The following is an 18,319-nucleotide window of genomic DNA, read 5'->3' as shown; positions in this document are numbered from 1 at the left end:
TGTGATTGTGTGTAAAAGATGAGGATGGATGCTAAGTATTTTTAAAAAAGACAATTCAATTTTGCTAATAAACTCAATTCTTGAAATGAAATTCATTATACCAGTATCTTTAAGTTATTGGAGAGTCCAAAAGGAATAAATATTAAACATTCATGTTAGTGCTTCTCCGGACTAAAATCCCACGTGTTCCTTGTACGTGGCAGAAATTCTCCCCACCAGACCTTGCATCTCTTAGAAACCAGATAAAAGAAATTTAGCAGCAATAAAAAATGAGATGACTTAATATACATTTTTTTAATTTATACATTCAATTTTTTGTGTTCATTAATTACATATACATAGACCTGTGATGTTTTGTTACTTTTTCTCCTACAACAATATTTCATTTGAGCAAGCACTTAAATGTTCCTCAAATTCTAGTCAGGTCTTCATAATTCGATTTGGAGGTGTTAATTCCATTCTTGTAGTTAGTGTGATGCATTACCCCAAGACACAAATCCTCTGTAGACTTTGTGAATGTGATGTCATACCCATGGTTATCACAGGATATTACCACGGCTCAGAACTGCACCCATTCCACAGTTCACTGTCATATTGCTTCATCTGATGCTAATCAGTGCTCATGCTTTTTAAAAAGAAAATACAGAGTATAGATGTGTTCTATAACAATTTTTCACCTCCAAGCCATACTGTCTTCTGTATGCAGAAGGAAGCCAGCACTGTACTGTAATGGAACAGGGTGCAAGGTCTGGTAGCCCCAAGGTGCCAACCTCTTGGGTGCCATTGTGGTAGGTTTTGCTTGTTCCCTTCTTGAGGGTCTTATGTTTGTCCTGTAGCTATAGGTACTTCTGCTTGGAGGAACCCTTTTCAAGAAGTCGCTCCTAATGAGGACCCATAATTTCTATAGCTATTATAAATAATGCTACCTTTGATTATCAAATAATAAAAGCGGAATTATAGGTCTGCCAAGCCAAATATTGTTGGATTCGATTCACTCCGTTAAGAAGTACGGGACTGGGTGTGGGAGGGGAGGGTGTAAAGAGAAGTGTTTTCTGAGGTTTTGCATAGTGTCCAAGGACCTGAGGTCCCCCGACTTCTGGTTGAAAGCCAGAACAGAGGTTTGTTTGGTCTGGTGGGGCATTTCATTATTTTGAATGCGATGACACTGGAAATTGATTACTGATTCAGTATGATGTTATGCTACCATAGGACTGTTTGAGTTGCTTGGCCAATCACAGTAAAGGGGGGGGGAGGCATTTATTTCTGCACTGCATCATTATGCTTACAAAGTGGATCTCATCGCCAGGAACCTTGCTTCCCGTGTCGTAGGTTGTGATGGAGGAGAGGAGGCATGGTTGGTTTTACGCACCCCAGCTGGCAGAGATTGATGGATCTCCCTGGGCTTCATCTTTGTGGAGTTAATGGTTTTGTGACACTACAAGACGGGGGCATTTAGCTAGGGCTGCGAGGTTCGGCCCCTACCTCATCACGATTCCAGTTTGGGACGAGCATTTCAAATTGTGCCTGGCGTGGAGGCACAATTCCCACACATTTCTGAAATGAGGGCACGTACGCGAACGATACATTTGTTTAATGGCGGGGGAGGGGGGGGTGAAATAACACGGAATTAGATGGAATCAGATGGAAATGTCTTTTTTTTCCAGGGAAGGCAGTGGTCAGTTCAATCCCAGCTGCTGCACATAAGTTTACTTCCCCAATCCATGGAAGAAAGAAATTTGTCACCCAATCCTTATTCGGTTATTTTTTTCCTCTTGATCATTCAGCTGAGAGCTTTAAGAGTGCAGTGGATGAAAGATCCTTTTCTCAGTGAGGCTCCAGAATGCTTAGAGAGAGGTCGATGCTTTCTGTGTCTGTGTGGCCTAGCCAGCCAGCCAGGCCAGCTGAAATCGGCGGCAGTGCTGTAAATCAGGGGAGGCACAGACAGTCAGCCTTGACATTGACCATGAGGCTCTGTCTGCTTCTCTCACGCAGTGCCACACAGAGACCTTTAGTCCCTAGATGGAATAATAAACAGTCTCACCCACTGATTACCATTTGTTTTTTGTTTCCCAAGATAGGCACAGTGCAGGCCGATTGTAACATAGAATATATTCAGCTAAGGTTACATTTAAAAAAAAAAACTTTTTTTAAAGGCCGTTTGTCTTAAACCACAAAGCTAAATATTTTCTTTGCAAAGACTGCACGGGGGATGCCTTCAACCCTGACCCCCACAATTAGTGTTTTCCTGTAGAAGCATAGCTGATGGGTGAAATCGTAGCTTTCCACACGTTCCCAATTAAAATCAGCTGTTTTGGGAAATCGTTCTCAAGATTACTGTGCCGTCTGTAGATCAGGATTGCATCTGAACCTCACACTGACTTTACTCAGGAACAATTTTTTCTGCTTGCATTTGGTAATATTGCAAAGCTTGAATCTCACAATTTAGCAAGGAATCAACTGAGCATTGCACTTCTACCATGTGCTAGCCTTATTGTATTATTTATATGAGCAGTTGTTCCTTGAATTTACCTAATGTAAGCTTCATATGTATTGTATGTCACTCTGGGATTAAGGCATCTGCTAAGCAAATCAATAACCAGAATTTTGAAGATATTAGAAGTGTTTTCTGAAGCAGTAGCTGCATCTTTTATATAATTTGTCATGAAATCAGTTAGAGGAGAGCCAAAGGACTGGTTCAGAAATTTGCTTTAATTCAGTATCTGCTTGTTTTTTCAGCTTAAAAAGTGTTGCAGTAAGTAACAGGAATAAAAATCTCATAATGTCAAGTAAACCCATTAATGTTAGAGCCGACGTTATGAAAGTTCATTCCCATGTGAAAAGTTGTGCTCTTTTTTTTTAATATTTCCTTGTGTGACAAAGAGGGAGTTGCAAATTCTATGAAAAACAGTCAGACGAGACTCATTATCAAACCACAAGCACAATAGAGCACAGCCTGCATATCATTATGTGTCATATGCCCTCTCCTTTACTTAGAAAATGTAGTCATGCGTGTAGCATCCGTCATCATTAGCAGTGTCAGTGCAAGGCCAGCCAGACAAAGTTGGTAGACTGGGGCTTGTGAATTAGATTTTGGCTTCCTCTTTTTCTTGGAAGACTCGCTCACAATTTGTTTTTTATAGAACTGTACATTAGTCAATTAAGTAGGAACATACGGATAGCAAGAACTTGTTAAAATTTAAGTTACAATTTGAAGTACCTTAGTAGGGAAAAGTGCCTTTTTTTTTCCTGTAGTGCCCAAACAGTTTGAGTTGTAAAACCACTTTGTCAATGGTTAATAAGCCAGCCATGATAAATTATAAAGTACTGAAGAGCAAGCTGCCTTCATATAACTCTAGGGTTAGGGCAGTGTTAAGGCTATGGTCAGGATTGGGGGTTTGTTCCTATCATGCAGTTAGTCTACAGTAGATGTTGGTTATGTTTTTCTGTTAACTTGAATATATTCCATCTATATAACATTTATAAATGGGATTGTAACTTCCTAATCCAATTATCAGTTTCAGTGTAGGACTTGGTTCCAAAATAAAAAAAAACTGAGTAAAGATACAATCTTCAAATTTGTCTGATATCTTGAAATGTTTCCACTCTAAACTCCAGACTTGCCGTTTATTTAAAATAGGAAATTGCAGTTAATGTCTAGGTAAGGAGTTTCTAATCTAGGTCACGTCCTTCAGTCTTCCCATCTGGCTAGGCCCTCTTCCTACTGCCCGAACGTAATCGTTAGACTGAAAGACAGATTTGCCGGACTGACTTTTATCTGACCTTGCCAAGCTCCGGTAAGACGGGCTTACTGTCCTAGGGCAAGACAAATCAGCCCCAGCAAGCTTTCATTCCTGCATGGCATAGGAGCGGTACTGACCCCCTGACAGCGTGCCATTTTTTATTCCATAAAAGCCACTAAAAAGTTATAACAACTAGACTAAAATCACCCACTTTCAGCTCGTAGGCTGCTCGTGGGAAGCCAAAGAATGTAAAAGGAAACCTTGATGTCGTGATCCACTATAAAATCTTTTCTAGGAGGTCCATGAGTACGCTTGTGTTTTGGGCTCAGTTACCATAGCAAAGCTTCCCTCTTGAGGCCTGGGGCCCGGCTGGGAGTCTGAGGAGTCGGGATGAGACTAGAGAAACAAGGTGGGCTTTGCAGGCTGAATAATCTCTCATCTGGAAGGAGTCCAGGGTTTGATGAGAATACAAATCCCACTCGGAAAGTGATTACCTTCTGTCATGAGACCGAGGCCTTAGCACAACATGTGTTCAGCCCTCCGAAGACTGTTAAAACTGCTTCTGGATCTTTTGCTGTGAATGATTAATACAGGTCAGTATTACAGTACCAGCTAGGCTTGAGACATTAACCCCTGTAATTCCCAGCTCCGGCAAAGAGTCTTCAGCAGTTATGCAATAACACCCAGACCAGAGGGAATGGGGTCTTGCAGCAATTTCTTGTGTCCTGAACGAAGCAAGAGGCTGGCTTTGATTTCCGCCAGTGCAAAGCTTTGTGCAGTGTGGACTTTGGCCGTTTTAATGGGGTGCGAAGAAAAGTAACAAGTTCAGTGGTGTCTATTTCTAATGTTAATATCCGAACAGTTTTCTGAGTATTTAAGATGCAGCAAAACCTTCTAAATGACCGACACTTTCCAGTATTTGCACTGTTAATTGTAAACTCATGACATTCTAGCAAAAACGGGCAATATAATTATAGTTTTCAGTCAATAGAAATTAGTATTAATAGTGCACCCAAACAAATCTGAATAAAAATCCCTCATTACTGGGAGTACAATGAGTAGCAAGAACAGGATCCACAGCTTCAGAATTGCATAGAGTATAGAGGGACAGGAGGATGCAGGCTACTTCTGGCGTCTGCTTTTACTACAGCATCAGAGGTGCAAATGCATGAAAGTATATTGAAATTGGTCAAAATACATTGCAGGTAACAATGTATTTAAATGTAGGGCAGGATAATGGAAAATTCTTCCAGTAAATACTGCACAAATCCATAAGTTGGTGATAGCTCAAGCCATAATACAGAAAAAGAAATACTGTACTTCACATCACGTTTCTGGTAAATATCAGCGAGTCGGGATTTGCTCGACGGAGCAAATGTTTGTATAATCCATACAGCAATAACAGACGTTCAAGGCTATTAACAGAGAATTTAATTTAAAGCAAAGAAAGATGAAATGTTTCCAAAAAAATGCTTAAAATAAGCAATGCTTCATTATAATAAAAGGTTACATAGAATTGTCACCCTTTTTCGAATAAAGTCTTCGAAGCTGTTGTGATTGCAGAGCACACTGATGAAGGCTGCAGTCAAGCATGTCTGAGTGCAAAGGTTTTGATTTAATTCCCGAGAATCCTGCAGTGTTTGTTCTTATCCTCCTGCTCCACATACCTCACAGAATTTGTGTTGAAGTGACAGTGCTTTCTTAAAGGAATGATTCAGCATCTGTAAGATAAACAGGTTTGACATAGCCATCCTTTTTTCTTTCCCCTCTGGAGCAGTAAAGTGAATTGTGTGGATATGCCAGTGGGCTGAACAGTTTGGTAGATTACTGGCCCTATGAAGCGGGGTTAAGCCCTCTTTCACTGCTAGTTCTATGGCTAGTTTATAGGTTCTAGTAAGGCCATAAAATTGCACAAAAACGGTTTGATAGTGATAATCCTTTGCTTTTGCATTATCTGACAACAGAATGTTTGAGCTGACAGTAGTCCAAAACGGTCTGAAGAACCATCTGTTCCTTACACATATAGTTGACCCGCCCTGCTCACATACTCTGTCTGATCTAGAAAAACAGAAGAAAGCATCTTTGGATAACCTTTTCAACAAAGTTTTTTTTCTCCGAAGTCACTCGTTCTTATTGAAATTCATATCGAAATATGGAGAGCATAATGATCATATGAATTAATCATTTCTTGGCATACTGCTGCAGTTGAAATTCTGCTTCAATAAATTACTCTAGTTATTGCATGTATAGTCGCACTTAAGATGAATTGAAATAGTCTTCAGATTTAGAAATAGTTTTACAACTTGTTTGGGGGCTTTTTGCAGTAAAATGTGCCTGTCTACACTGTTAAACTCTATCAGTCATAAAAGTAAATTATTGAAAATTGTATTTTGAGGCTAGGTTTTGGGGGAAAAAATTATTTTTATAGAATAATGCTTTGTGAAGGATTATTAAAAAGGAGTAATTTATTTCTAAACAAATTTCACTACTGGAAATTGCAATGTTAAGAATAGCTGATCTTATGACATGGTACTTCTTAGAAGCTCTGCTTTAAGTAAGTGGCTTTAGTGTAAAATGTACAGTAAAGTACATCCTGATTTTGACTGGTTTTAACAATTGCAGTCAACGTTCAATTGTTCCTGTGCCTCTTCTCTCATAAATATTCAAGCTCTGTATCTCGTGTCTTAAATCTACTATATAAATTGCTAAAGCATACAAAAGCTTGTGATGGGTGTGTGTCAATTGACCTACCCCTGTTGGGCACCATTGAATTTTAGACCTATGTAATATTTATATTTACTTTTATTATTTGTGCATTTGTCCATTAAGGGGGAAGTCCATTATTTGACTTTATAGACAAGAGGTCTGTACAGACCCTTTACAGAGGGTTTACTATTTTGATAAGAACACCATACACATTTTACTGCTTCTTGTGATTGTCTATGTACTGATTGGCTTTAAAAATGCTATGAAAGTGTAAAAACCATTAGTACTTGTTTTTAAAACCTCTCAGTATGTTTCAACTACCAACGTGTAAAAGGCACTGCTTTCAATGACTACTTGTTTTTTCTGTTTTAAATGTAATTTCTGCATTATAATAAGGTTCAGCAAGACCTACTGAAAAAGAGGATGTGGACTGTTAATCACTTTTTAAAAACGAACGCTGTCAGGTTCTTTTTGAGAACCTGCTGCTGGTACGGCGTAAGGTGTACTTAACGAGAAGCCTCAGAAAATGGAGAGAGGCTTTGAAATGAAACCTGTGCACTTTTATTAAGTGGACTCACAGGAAGTTCTTTATTTCTGTGCGATCCTGTTATGCTGTTAAAAAAATATTAATGGGAGCTTCTCAGTGTTTGACAGACTAGCATTTTTAAAAAGAGCAGGGAGAGCTGTTGCCATAATGAAAAAGTGCTGTGCAGGTGGTGTTTGTGTGGCTGCAGTGTACAGCAGGTCTGTAAGGGAGGTGTGCTGCTTAATGAATAGGTTTGGTCTGAAAAGGGTTTTCCTGATTACTGTTTACCTCAGATGTGCATTAGGCAATGTCTGCAGTAATGAGATTTAGTCTGCCTCGGTTGCAAGGTGTCAGAGGCTTTGGCAGGTGGCTTCTCAGCTCAGGCAGTCTGAGCAGGCTCTCAGTCTTACCGTGAGGTTAAATAATTTAAGGAAAGTCTGCGTTATGACACAAGAAGTCTAGACATGTCTGGAGCTGGTGTCTTGAGATCTTTAATACCACTGCTTTATCTGAGATTAGAAAGAGAGGTCAGGAGCGAGGGCTGTGCTAAGGTGACAGCACTGTATTCCGAGGAAAATAAGAATAGATTGCCCTCGAAGAAAACATGATTAACAATAGGTCACTTTGCTTTTTTTTTTTCCTGTGGTGACACAAGCAGACCAGACATGTCAAAACATTTATTGAATTATTCTGTATAACTAGGTTTGTGTGCCAAACTTGTTTTCATTTGCTAGTCGAAAAGGCTGCATCAGAATTGAATAGCAGTGGGTGGCTTCAGTTACCTTGTGTGCTTGTTTCGCTTGATCCGAACAGACTTGTCCCAGGTGTGCCAGAATGAAGTCCTGTAACGGGAAAGTAACGTGAATGGAGATCTGTGTTAAAAGATGGAGATCTGTGTTGGAAGGCATTTCAGAGAGATCAAGGGTTCAAGGGCTGTCATCTTCATCACGATCGAGTCCTCAGAATGAAGTTACTGCAGCATCCTGCCATCATAAATGACCTTTTAGCAAGTAACTAATGAGGCCGGGAAAGAGACCCGCTGCTTTAACAGGTTCAGCAACAGCTTGGCAACATCCATCCACCCCTGTGAAAGCTGCTTCGTCTTGGTAGGACCCGAAGCCTCCCCTGGGAGCATGCAGTACAGCACTATACTGTGGACTAAAACCTTGGAAACATTGGTCAACCTGGCCAGGAGGCTTTTGGGAGTGGAAGGAAACTGCACATTCATTTGTCATGTCTGTGCTTTTGCCAAGTGTTACTCTCCACACAGAAGGTACTCCAGGTCATAATACAGTCCAGGACCCAAATGCTCCAAGACAGCAACTTAGTAATGTGCGTTTTTTTTTATAAGAGGGTCATCAAAATGTCTGAGCTATATCCTTTGGGATGAAGCAAAATCAAAATGACTTTGCAATGAAACAATGGATTTTAACTATGCTTTATAACTCTGACTTCTGAGGGATAACCCTTTTTTTAGATATACATCCTAGAAATGTTAAGATTCTTTTTGAATTTAAACTACTCGGTGAAATGGTAGAGAAAATGCCACTATAAGGAAAACCGAAGAAATGGTGCAAATTTTTAATACACAATTTCTCTCAGAAGCCTCTGGTTTAACATAATTTGGCACAGTTCTGTTTATGAGGGTTAGATCAGTACTATTAATGCATTTTCAAGCAGGTGAAGTACTTTCTCTCATGGTTCACTACATACATTAGTGCTGTGGTTGTTTACTAGAGGATGTGAGTACTTCAGTTAGGACCATTACTCATGACTGTTGCCGGGAATATTTCAGAACAGGCAGATTAGTGTTTTTCAGAGCTGCGACTCCCTCTTGTCTGGCACATTGTCTTCTACAAAAAAACACTGGCAGATCTGTGAGTTTCCTGCCCACAGAGCCTATTAGGTTGTGCCTATCCTTTTGTTTGCTTGCCTTGTGAAATGGTAGAGATAACAGGAGGATCTAAATTGTGTGGCTGCCTGTCTTGCAGATTTTGACAATGGCTTTGTTCTAAAATAAACCACAGCAGGGCTTTTGCCCAGAGTTGTTAACATGATTAAATTTCTCATATCCATAACTGCAGGGAAATCCCATCTCTGGCTGATACCTGCCCATCTTGCCCGTGTAGCTGAATGAGAGAGGAAGCTTTAACCTGTCTGGACAGTTCTAGCTCATTATTCTCATGGAGATGTACTGCAGCTCATTCCTGCTTATTCAGATCAGGAAGAATTAGGTGTCCTTTTCCCGTCTTCATGCTGGGCTGTTGTAGTCTACAGCATTTCCTGAGCCTTGTCTGGATTGAAGGACATTGAGTCTGATCTATTGCAAATTTCACAGCCTGGATATTTGTATTTAAAGTTTTTTGCCTTTTGAGTGAGTGAATTCAGCAGACAGCCATGTGCGAGCTGCAAAGGAACAAGGAAGTAACACCTAAAGAAAGCTCCGCTGTTAAACCATTTCTCTTGATGCCTCAGTGTATACTTTACCTATAATTATTCTTTACCTGAAAAGCCTCAGCCTCTCATTAAAATGACATTTTGGTGAACCTACTGCACTTAATAGCTATTGAGTATTGATTTACAATGCTGCAAAGGACACTTTTAGTCCTTTTTGTATATGATGTCATTTTTATGTTTGCATATTGCATATGGTTTTCCGAATGTTTGCTGAATCAAATCTGATACAAGTTGCAACATACTTACTGTCGAAAGTTTTGTCCAGAGGGCCCTAAAATGCGTCTCGCGTCCTGAAAGCTTCCAATAAAGTCTGCTAGGTTTAGTGCAGACAGCAGGCCTCAATTCTGCTCCATCGTCTGTTTTTTTGGCTCTGTGCCTTTTTCTGTTTGCCAGTGGCCCTACTGTGAGGTCAGAGCTCTGGAGTCTTGCACCCTGGGCCTTGTAGACAGAGCTACCGAGCCTGGCGTTGCTATAGTGACAGCAGCAGCTCTGCCTCTCTGTGAGCTCAGCAGGCCTGGGAGGGGCCTGGCTGTATCTGGGACAGAGCAAGAGCCCAGTGCAGCTGATCAGAGCTGTGCTGGGCGGACTATGTCGGTGAGAGACCAGGGAAATGTTACTGCCAGAAAGGTCGCCCAGCTCAGTCACCCATTGCTGGAGAGAGGTACCAAGATTTAGCCACTCGTACACTGCTGTGCTTGCTTGGAGCTTTGTGTCTTGCAGGGGCCTGGCTGCTTCTTGATTTTTGCTGTTGTGGATTGTTTCTAATGTTAGCGTTGAGTTGAATATTGATTTTTCTATTTTTTATTTAAAAATGCGTCGCTGTGCTGCTTGTGGAATCATTTGTTTTACCTGGCAGTGTACTTGTTTGGATTCTGATGTGCTGTGGCAGTGTTGGATTTGTGGGGTGTGCAGAGCTTTTCAGTATTTGCATAAACATTGTTTAATGGAATTCAGTCGAGAGCATGTCTCGTTACAGAACATGTTCCTTTGCATGTCCAGAACGTGACTGCATTCCCTTATTGTTTCTCTGATTCAGTATAGAAAAGACGAAGGAAGCAGTAACTAGAAAAATACTCTATCGGCTTATTCAAGTATAGCCTTCATCCAAGGCAAACGACTTTCGGATCACTTTTTTTTTATTCAAAGTGGCAGTACAGGATGTACATCTGTCTGGAGTGAAGTTTTGTCGCACGTACATAAGAGAAGCTTACTTGTGTTTGAGTTTATATTCTGTAATTTTTTAGATTTTCAGTGTATGGTGCTAGGCCTGTATTTACAAGAAGACGCCACAGAATAAATTACAGCCTCTTTGTTTGCAAAATAAAAGGGACAACCCAAGCCAATGTTTTGAAGGAAACGTATGGTCTTTGTGACTGTTCTTATAGTTGACTATCGTCAGGTTCAGTCAGTTCTGTTATGCATAAGATGAACAACTATGCTCTGTGATCTAAACATTTGGTTTGACTGGTTTTGAAGAAGCTGCTTGAATTAATTTCTCAGAGAAGTTCTAATTGTCACTTCTCATAAACCATGCATCCTAGCAAATGAGTTTGACAGCGACTTAGTCTACACATGGTCTCTGTAGGAAAAGATGAACATCCTACCATAGAATGTTTGAACAGTTCAGAGAATAAGAAGAACAATTGTTCAGTTATTGTGAGTACACCAACCTTTAGTGTGTAGTTTTTGTTAAGGCTTATTTTTTCCACTTACTGCTGTTTTACTGTACTCCAGGGTCTATTAAAGTAAAATATCCTAATATTGCGTATTACAAATGAACGTGCTTGAAGCAGAGGAAATCACTGTGTCCGAAGGAATTCACATTTGTAATGCGTTCGAGTTGGTAAAGCCAAGTGTGATACAAATGAGACTGATAACTGTCAAACTCTGAGGTTTAGGGCCCAATTAGTGTTATACTGGTACAGTATACCAGAGACTTCCTTAAATATGAATACTAAGTTTCAGAAACATTGTGGTTTTGTTAGCCACAAAAATTGATTTCTCAATTTCCTGTTAATTCAGATGAATAAAACCTCTTGTTTATAGATTAAAATAGATTTTAAGGTGGCAACTTGCTATAGTCAGTACTGAAGTGTGTGATGAAAAGATTAGATGCACTCAGCAGGGCCAACCTGGTGTATTTTAAAATTAAATTGGCCCATTTTCTAACACTTTATGGCAGATATTTTCTCGCCATTTTGCCTCTCCCACTCTTTCATTTTTTGTGAACTCCATGAAATGAAATTTTCCATGGACTTTTAAAATGACAAATTTTCATGCACTCCGATATAAATTGTCATCAGCATTTTAGCAGCTCATTGTACAAAGCAAGTTATCTGTATACCTAATATTCATATGTTAATGTAGAATAACCCATTTTGTGCCAAGGGATTTTTGTCATTTAGCTTAGGTTTCCATTAAGTTAAAATGAGATCACTAGTAGCATTTGATCAGTACAAAACGTTCTGCTATGTTCCCTGCTTAGATCTCTAACCAGTACAATCTGTTTGAGACCCATAGCCACAGATTGGGAGATTTCCAGTGGGTTCACCCTGTAATGCGTCTGGTCACCTCAGAGCAGATGTTGCAGATTGCTGGGATGGCCGTGTTGTCTGATCATTATACCAGCTGATCACAGAAAAGTCTTCATGAAAGAGTAATATCTGAATCCAGATCCCCCCCCCCCCCCTTCTGAGTGATAGTACCTTATTTTTTCAGAAATCTAGTATTTTCTTTAAAGGGTATATTTTTAACTGCACTTGATTTGCAGAAGGAAAATTCTGCTTCCTGACCTTCAGTTGGGTATCAAAGGTGGCTAATGCTGCTTTTGTTTTTGCAGTTAGGTTTTTGGGTTGTGCAATAGATGTGTACCAGTTTTGCATTTTTATCTCTATAGGTCCTTTATTTAAACGATACACATTTTTAGCAGTAGCCAGAACAGTGTTTTGATACACATTCAGTTTCAGCACAGTTTGCAGTTGCAACAAACAAACGTTACTGGCTTATGGAAGCTGTTATACTTCTATTATACTGCATGCACTGTAAAGGCATGTCATGCCTTCATTTCATTTATATACCTGTTTACACATCTGTGAAGGAGTTACCTATTTTACCCACTACACAGCAATGTAAAGGCAAATTAATGGTTAGACAGGAGCTGCATTTTAGTGAAAAATGAGAAGTACATTAATATAGGCTGTGTAATGCTACACATCTTTCCTCTTTTAATAGGAATGCAGTGATGTTCTGGTACCTCAGTTGCTATTCTGAGTGAAGTCTTACAATGTATCAATTTACCAAATGTTCAATATAACATAAATTGAAAGTATTTTTAAAAAAAATCTTGCATGAAATACAGAATAACAAGCGGGAAGACTGATTTCAGACAACTTTGAAATCACAGCTTATATTTCACATTAGCTCATTAAAGCTGTTGAGTTTAAATGAATGCTTGATGTATAAAACAGATTAAAAATGGGGAATAAAAAGTTAAAATGAGAATCAGTGTTCATACTCCTACAGGAATGATAGTCCTTAAACTGCAGGCTCTTTCAAGTCATGGATGCATTGCTTGCGATTGCTCTATTCCTACTAGTTTTAATACAAAGGTTTTCCAGCTCTAGCAAAAGCTTTGCTGTGCTGCCCCCTTGTGTTTTGATTTATGTTATGAAGGACAGTTTGCAATAATTCTGCAGCATAGCAGCAAATAAATGCAACAGCTGCAAAACATGAACTGTTGTATGAATTTAAGAGGATAATAAATTTTTACTTTCGGTAGTGATTTCTAACCAAGATCTCTCCTGTCCGTTTTCTTTCAGCTGAACTGGAGTTTGTTCAGATAATCATTATAATCGTGGTGATGACAGTGATGGTTGTCGTGATCATCTGCTTGCTGAATCACTATAAGCTTTCCACGTGGTCATTCATCAACAGACAGAGCCAAGGCAGGAGACGCGAGGAGACACTGCAGCCGGTGAGTCCAGCACGAGCCATGTGCTTGTAGCCCACAACGAGCGTCTTTTTGTCTTTGGCAGGCAAAGCCACTGCTATGTCTTCCAACTATTCTTGCTTCAGTTTCATCTGAAGTGCATCAGTGCACATGAAGTGTGTCAGTACAGCCCAATAGCCTTTCAGGCTGTACTCAGTGGAGCAGGGAAGTGGTTTGGATTGAGCTTTTGTGTGTTCTGGATACTTTATAAAGCAACTGGTTTCTTCAGATGTTCTTGTAGGGCCCTGGCATTGTAATTCTGCCACACTGCCAAACAAAGCACATTGCCCTTCCTTTTTCTGCTCATTTGACATATACATTTGCCTTGCAATTTGATAAAGTTCATATTATGGATAACTAACACAATGACAGGCTCCTGCTTTAGAGATTTACCAGAGATTATACATCTGGTTCATTACCCTTCGACCTCTTGGGGAAAAAAGTGAAATCATGGGTAGTAGTCTCTTGTGACAGTTCTACATTAAGGTCCTGAAACAGTTTTATGCATTGTTTTATATTGAACCATTTGATTTATTCTTTGTATTGCTAGGACTTACACACTGACAGATGTGTAATTCAGAGCATTCTTATAATGATTCTTTTCGGTTATTCTTGGAGGCAAATATTATGGCATGCATCCTGGAATTTTAACTCTTCCTGGCTATGGTTTTCTTAGTATTTTGCTAGACACTATCACCTCTACCAGCATGCTTTGCAGTTTAATGGTTGTAACATTAATTGGGAAGATTTTACCTACCATCTGGAAAATGGTACCGGAGAATTCGGGCCCGGAATACCAGACTCAGAGACCGTTTTTACCCCCGCACTATCAAACTATTAAACTCCCAGCCTTTCTCTCTCTCCTCTCACCTATGCTCTGAACCTCACAGTGCCTTCTTTCTTACCAAAAACTCAAACACACATTGAAATCTACCTTACATGTCAAAAAGATCACTCCCCATAATTTTCTGTCCTTTTATTTCATTCTGTTGATCCATTAGTCAGTACTTGTTTTTGCACATCTGATGTTTTGCACATTACCTGTTACCTTTTGTTGTTTTTGCACACTCCCTGTTGTCTGTCTTTTATTATACATTTGTATTGTTGTTTTTTTGTACTACTTATCGTCTGAGAGCTAGCTAAATAGCATTCCATTATACCATATACCTGTATATGAGTATAATGACAATGAACTTGATCTTTTCCAATTCTATGAATTTTCAGTGAGTTCTGCATGAAGCTGTGAAGTGTTCATACTATATACTGTGCCAAGAAGGTTTGTGAATCCCCAGTATAATTAGGGTAATTAGAATTTCTTACTATAATACCCTTGTTTAATCAAAGCCAGTCTTTTCTTAAATATCCAAAAGTGTTTATATTTTTAATCAGTTCATTTTTTAACCACTTCTATATAATGGTTGCAAATATTTTGATCTTCACCATTCAAGTGAGGGAACAGATGTCATCATGCCACGATCAGAAGGACCTCAGCACATGAATAGTTGATGCTTTTCAGCCTGGAGAGCATTACAAAACCATTTCTGAACATGCAGAGCTCTATCCATTTTTTTTACAGTTTACAAATGGGAAAATATTCAAGACCACAGGACTGCTAAGATCTGCTTCAAGACCCAAAAACCAAAACCCCCTAAAATTGAGGCAGTCACAAGGAACCCCTGGGTAACGTCCAAGGATCCGCAGGCCTTTCTGTCAGTGGCTTATGTCCATGTTCGTGCCTGAACCTTTAGGGAAAAGACGACAGAAATGTTTTTTACTGGAGGATAACCTGGAGAGAAAAAATCTTAAAAAGGAATGTTTGCCACCATCTCGAGCTCACCAGAGAACACCTGGACAGTCCACAAGACTATTGGGGGGGAAAAATGGTCTCTGGACAGACAAGTCAAAATTTGACCTTTTTGGCCATAGTAAGAAACTTTTTGTAGTAGAAACCAAAAACTTTTTTTCTCCCCACTGAAGAATTTCATCAAGCATGGTAGTGAAAGTATTATGGTTTGCCCCCCCCCCCTCATTGACAGAACAATTAATCTGATGTATCAGTGAATTCTGGAGGAGAGTGTCAGATGAAACTGAGCCAATAGAGGGTCAAGCAGCAGGACTTGGACTGGCCAAGTCAAAGTCTGGACATAAACCTCCTTGACATGTTACAGCAGGATGTGATGCAAGTTCGTGCAAGCACCTACAGGTCACCAGCCTTAAAGCAGCTCTGTAAGGAACGGGAGAAGATTCTTTAAAGTTGATGAAAGACAAATAAACAGTTATAGGACATATCTAGTTGAAGCCATTGCTCAAGGAGGTGCCACTGGTATCTGAAATTGAGGGTTCCCACAAGGATATTCACTGTTGGATGAACTAATACTAATGACTGCTATACATTTAATCAGTTTAACATACGGGGTTTTCAGGCTTTGTGTTGTGGGGGGGAGTACGTGGAGGTTCTCTGGAAATATTCCTGGATTGTGACCACAAGGCTTTTATTTTAGCAGAATTTGAAATATAATTAACTTTTTGTTGGCACTGGTGACATGTCCGCAAGTCTGGGGGCTTCTGAACCTAGATTGTCATAGTGGCATATGTAACAGATTTCACAAGCACTTTGGGTTCATTATTTGGTTCAGTAAAAGTCGATCCCATCACCAATGCAGAGGCAATTGGGGAAACCCAACATTTCTGCCCTCACATGTCCTTCTGGTTTCTCCCTGCCAGGAGGGGTGCCTGTGGCCATCGGACAATTCTGTTTCAAGGCAAGGCCCTTCAGAGGTAAGAACGCGTTTAAATGTAGCTGCTTCACACTATTAGGAAGCTGATAGCTATTCACTTAAGCAAATGGTGTTGCAGGTTCATTCTTCCAAAGCTTTTGTCCAATTTAAAATGACAAAGTAGTGGAAACGGTGTACTTGTTGTGCGTCCTTTGGACATCTCATTAGTGTTCTTTAGCATTTTGTATTTAGTTTGGGAGCACAAATTCTGAGGATGCTTTGAGATTAATGAAAACATTTCACACTAATGTCATTACCAAAGTGTATTTCTTTGTCTCAATATGAACTGTTTGACGAAACAGATGGTGTGAAAGACGGATTGTAAGAGGAGGCAAATGTTCCATTTAGGTTGCAGTCTTGTGGGAAACATAGAACTATTCCACCCCTGTGATGAAAGATCTCAGCTCATAGCGGTACATTTTGATAAACTACAGAGCTGGCATATCGGTCTGCTGCATATTTTCATTTTATTTAAAAATCTTCAGAATCTGGTGGCTGGGTGGACAGAGTGCTGTTTTTAAACATTAGTTTTTTCTTACTAATTTCAGATATCTAAAGCTTCATAACCTAAATTCATTCCAATGCCGTTTATCGAATAGGATTCAACCACGACATATTTCTCCTGAATTCTGATTCACCTGTGATTTTAGTAGCTTCTGGGGAAGTTCACAGTGAAATGATTAAAAATGGAAGTAGTCTTAAAGCATTAAACCACATTTGCCTGAAAAGGTTAGGTCAGAGACAAATTGTCCTGCAATTCAGAAATCTTAGTCTGAGAACTGCAAGGTTAAGAGACCAGTGTTTTAAAGCTCCCTTACACATTTTTGGTTTTTAAAGACAATTTGAAATCTATTCAGAAACGAATGTGAATTTTATTTCTTGTTACATGTGGAAGTGTGGTCGCAGTCGATCAATTGTTTTAATCTTATTTAATCTGATTTTTAAGCTACTCCTGCGCATGCATATCAATAAATAGACTTTTGAAGTTAGCGGGTAGAAGTCCTGTTGCCGACGCGTCGTGACATTGTGCAGTGCGGAAGCCGGTTGCCTGTTCAGACGGACTTCCCTCTTCTTGCAGGTGATGTATGCCCCGCAGTCCAGAGAGAGGTTCACCGCGCCGTCGTTTATGCACAGGGATCGATTCAGCCGCTTCCAGCCTACCTACCCTTACCTGCAGCACGAGATCGACCTGCCGCCCACCATCTCGCTGTCGGACGGAGAGGAGCCGCCTCCCTACCAGGGGCCCTGCACCCTGCAGCTGAGGGACCCCGAGCAGCAGATGGAGCTCAACAGGGAGTCGGTCCGGGCGCCGCCTAACAGGACCATATTTGACAGCGACTTGATCGACATCGGCCCGCACAGCGGGGGCCCGCGGCCGCCGAGCAGCAACTCGGGCATCAGCGCCACCAACTCCAGTAGCCACGGCCGGATGGAGGGGCCCCCGCCCACCTACACAGAGGTCATGGGGCACTACCCGGGCTCCTCGTTCTTTCTTCACCAGCACAGCAATAGTCCTCCTTCAGCGCTGCGGGCCGGAAGCCGGACAGCTCAGCCGAGCCATCCCGAGAGCACAACGGTTCCCGTCAAAGCCGAGGAAAGCCAGCGGGACAACCTGGTGTGAGGACAGCCCGGTCCCTACCGCGCGCGCCGGGCCTGCCCTCCAACCCAGGAGTGTGGCCGCTTTCTCTACACTCCCGTGCACAAACGCGATATCGTCCCTCGGCAGAGCAGCACGAACACGAGGGGGGGGAAAAAAACGGGAAGATGCCGAGCTTCAAATCGGGGCTTCTTTCACATCTTTTTACGATGGATTACGGGGGAGGGCGTGGGGGGGGTAGGGGGTGCACACTGCGTGTAATTTTTTTCACTTCATAGCTAGCCGTTTTTTTATCGTTTCCTTTAAATGAAAAAAAACAAAAACAAAGTATTAGCACAGATTCTAAACTTTTTTTTTAAATAAAGGACAATACTGGCCCTGAGCTAGAGGGAAGTTTAGGCAATTTTTAAAGACTGAGATCTATACACAACCAAGATTTGAAAACCAATCGAAATTCAAATCCGAGTGCCAAGAAATAATAGTGGGGATTAGATTGTATAACATTCACAAGAAAGAAAGTCCTCTAAA

General features: G+C 40.6%; 1 protein-coding gene across 1 annotated transcript in view; it reads left to right on the top strand.

Annotated features, from left to right (window-relative positions):
• The window catches only part of ldlrad4a (low density lipoprotein receptor class A domain containing 4a), a 57,556-nt gene extending 39,585 nt beyond the window's left edge, over nt 1–17,971 (top strand). The window contains exons 3-5 of the mRNA XM_088929004.1: nt 13,248–13,402; nt 16,142–16,195; nt 17,273–17,971. Coding sequence (XP_088785130.1) covers nt 13,248–13,402; nt 16,142–16,195; nt 17,273–17,815 — 752 coding nt within the window. The 3' untranslated portion in view covers nt 17,816–17,971. The remainder of the gene's footprint in view (nt 1–13,247; nt 13,403–16,141; nt 16,196–17,272) is intronic.
• Nucleotides 17,972–18,319: the final 348 nt, after the last annotated feature.

The sequence above is a fragment of the Atractosteus spatula genome, chromosome 12, assembly GCF_055471065.1.
Source record: "Atractosteus spatula isolate fAtrSpa1 chromosome 12, fAtrSpa1.hap1, whole genome shotgun sequence".
Lineage (NCBI taxonomy): Eukaryota > Metazoa > Chordata > Actinopteri > Semionotiformes > Lepisosteidae > Atractosteus > Atractosteus spatula.
The sequence above is the reverse complement of the archived record's forward strand: the minus strand, read 5'-3'. Positions and strand labels throughout refer to the sequence as shown.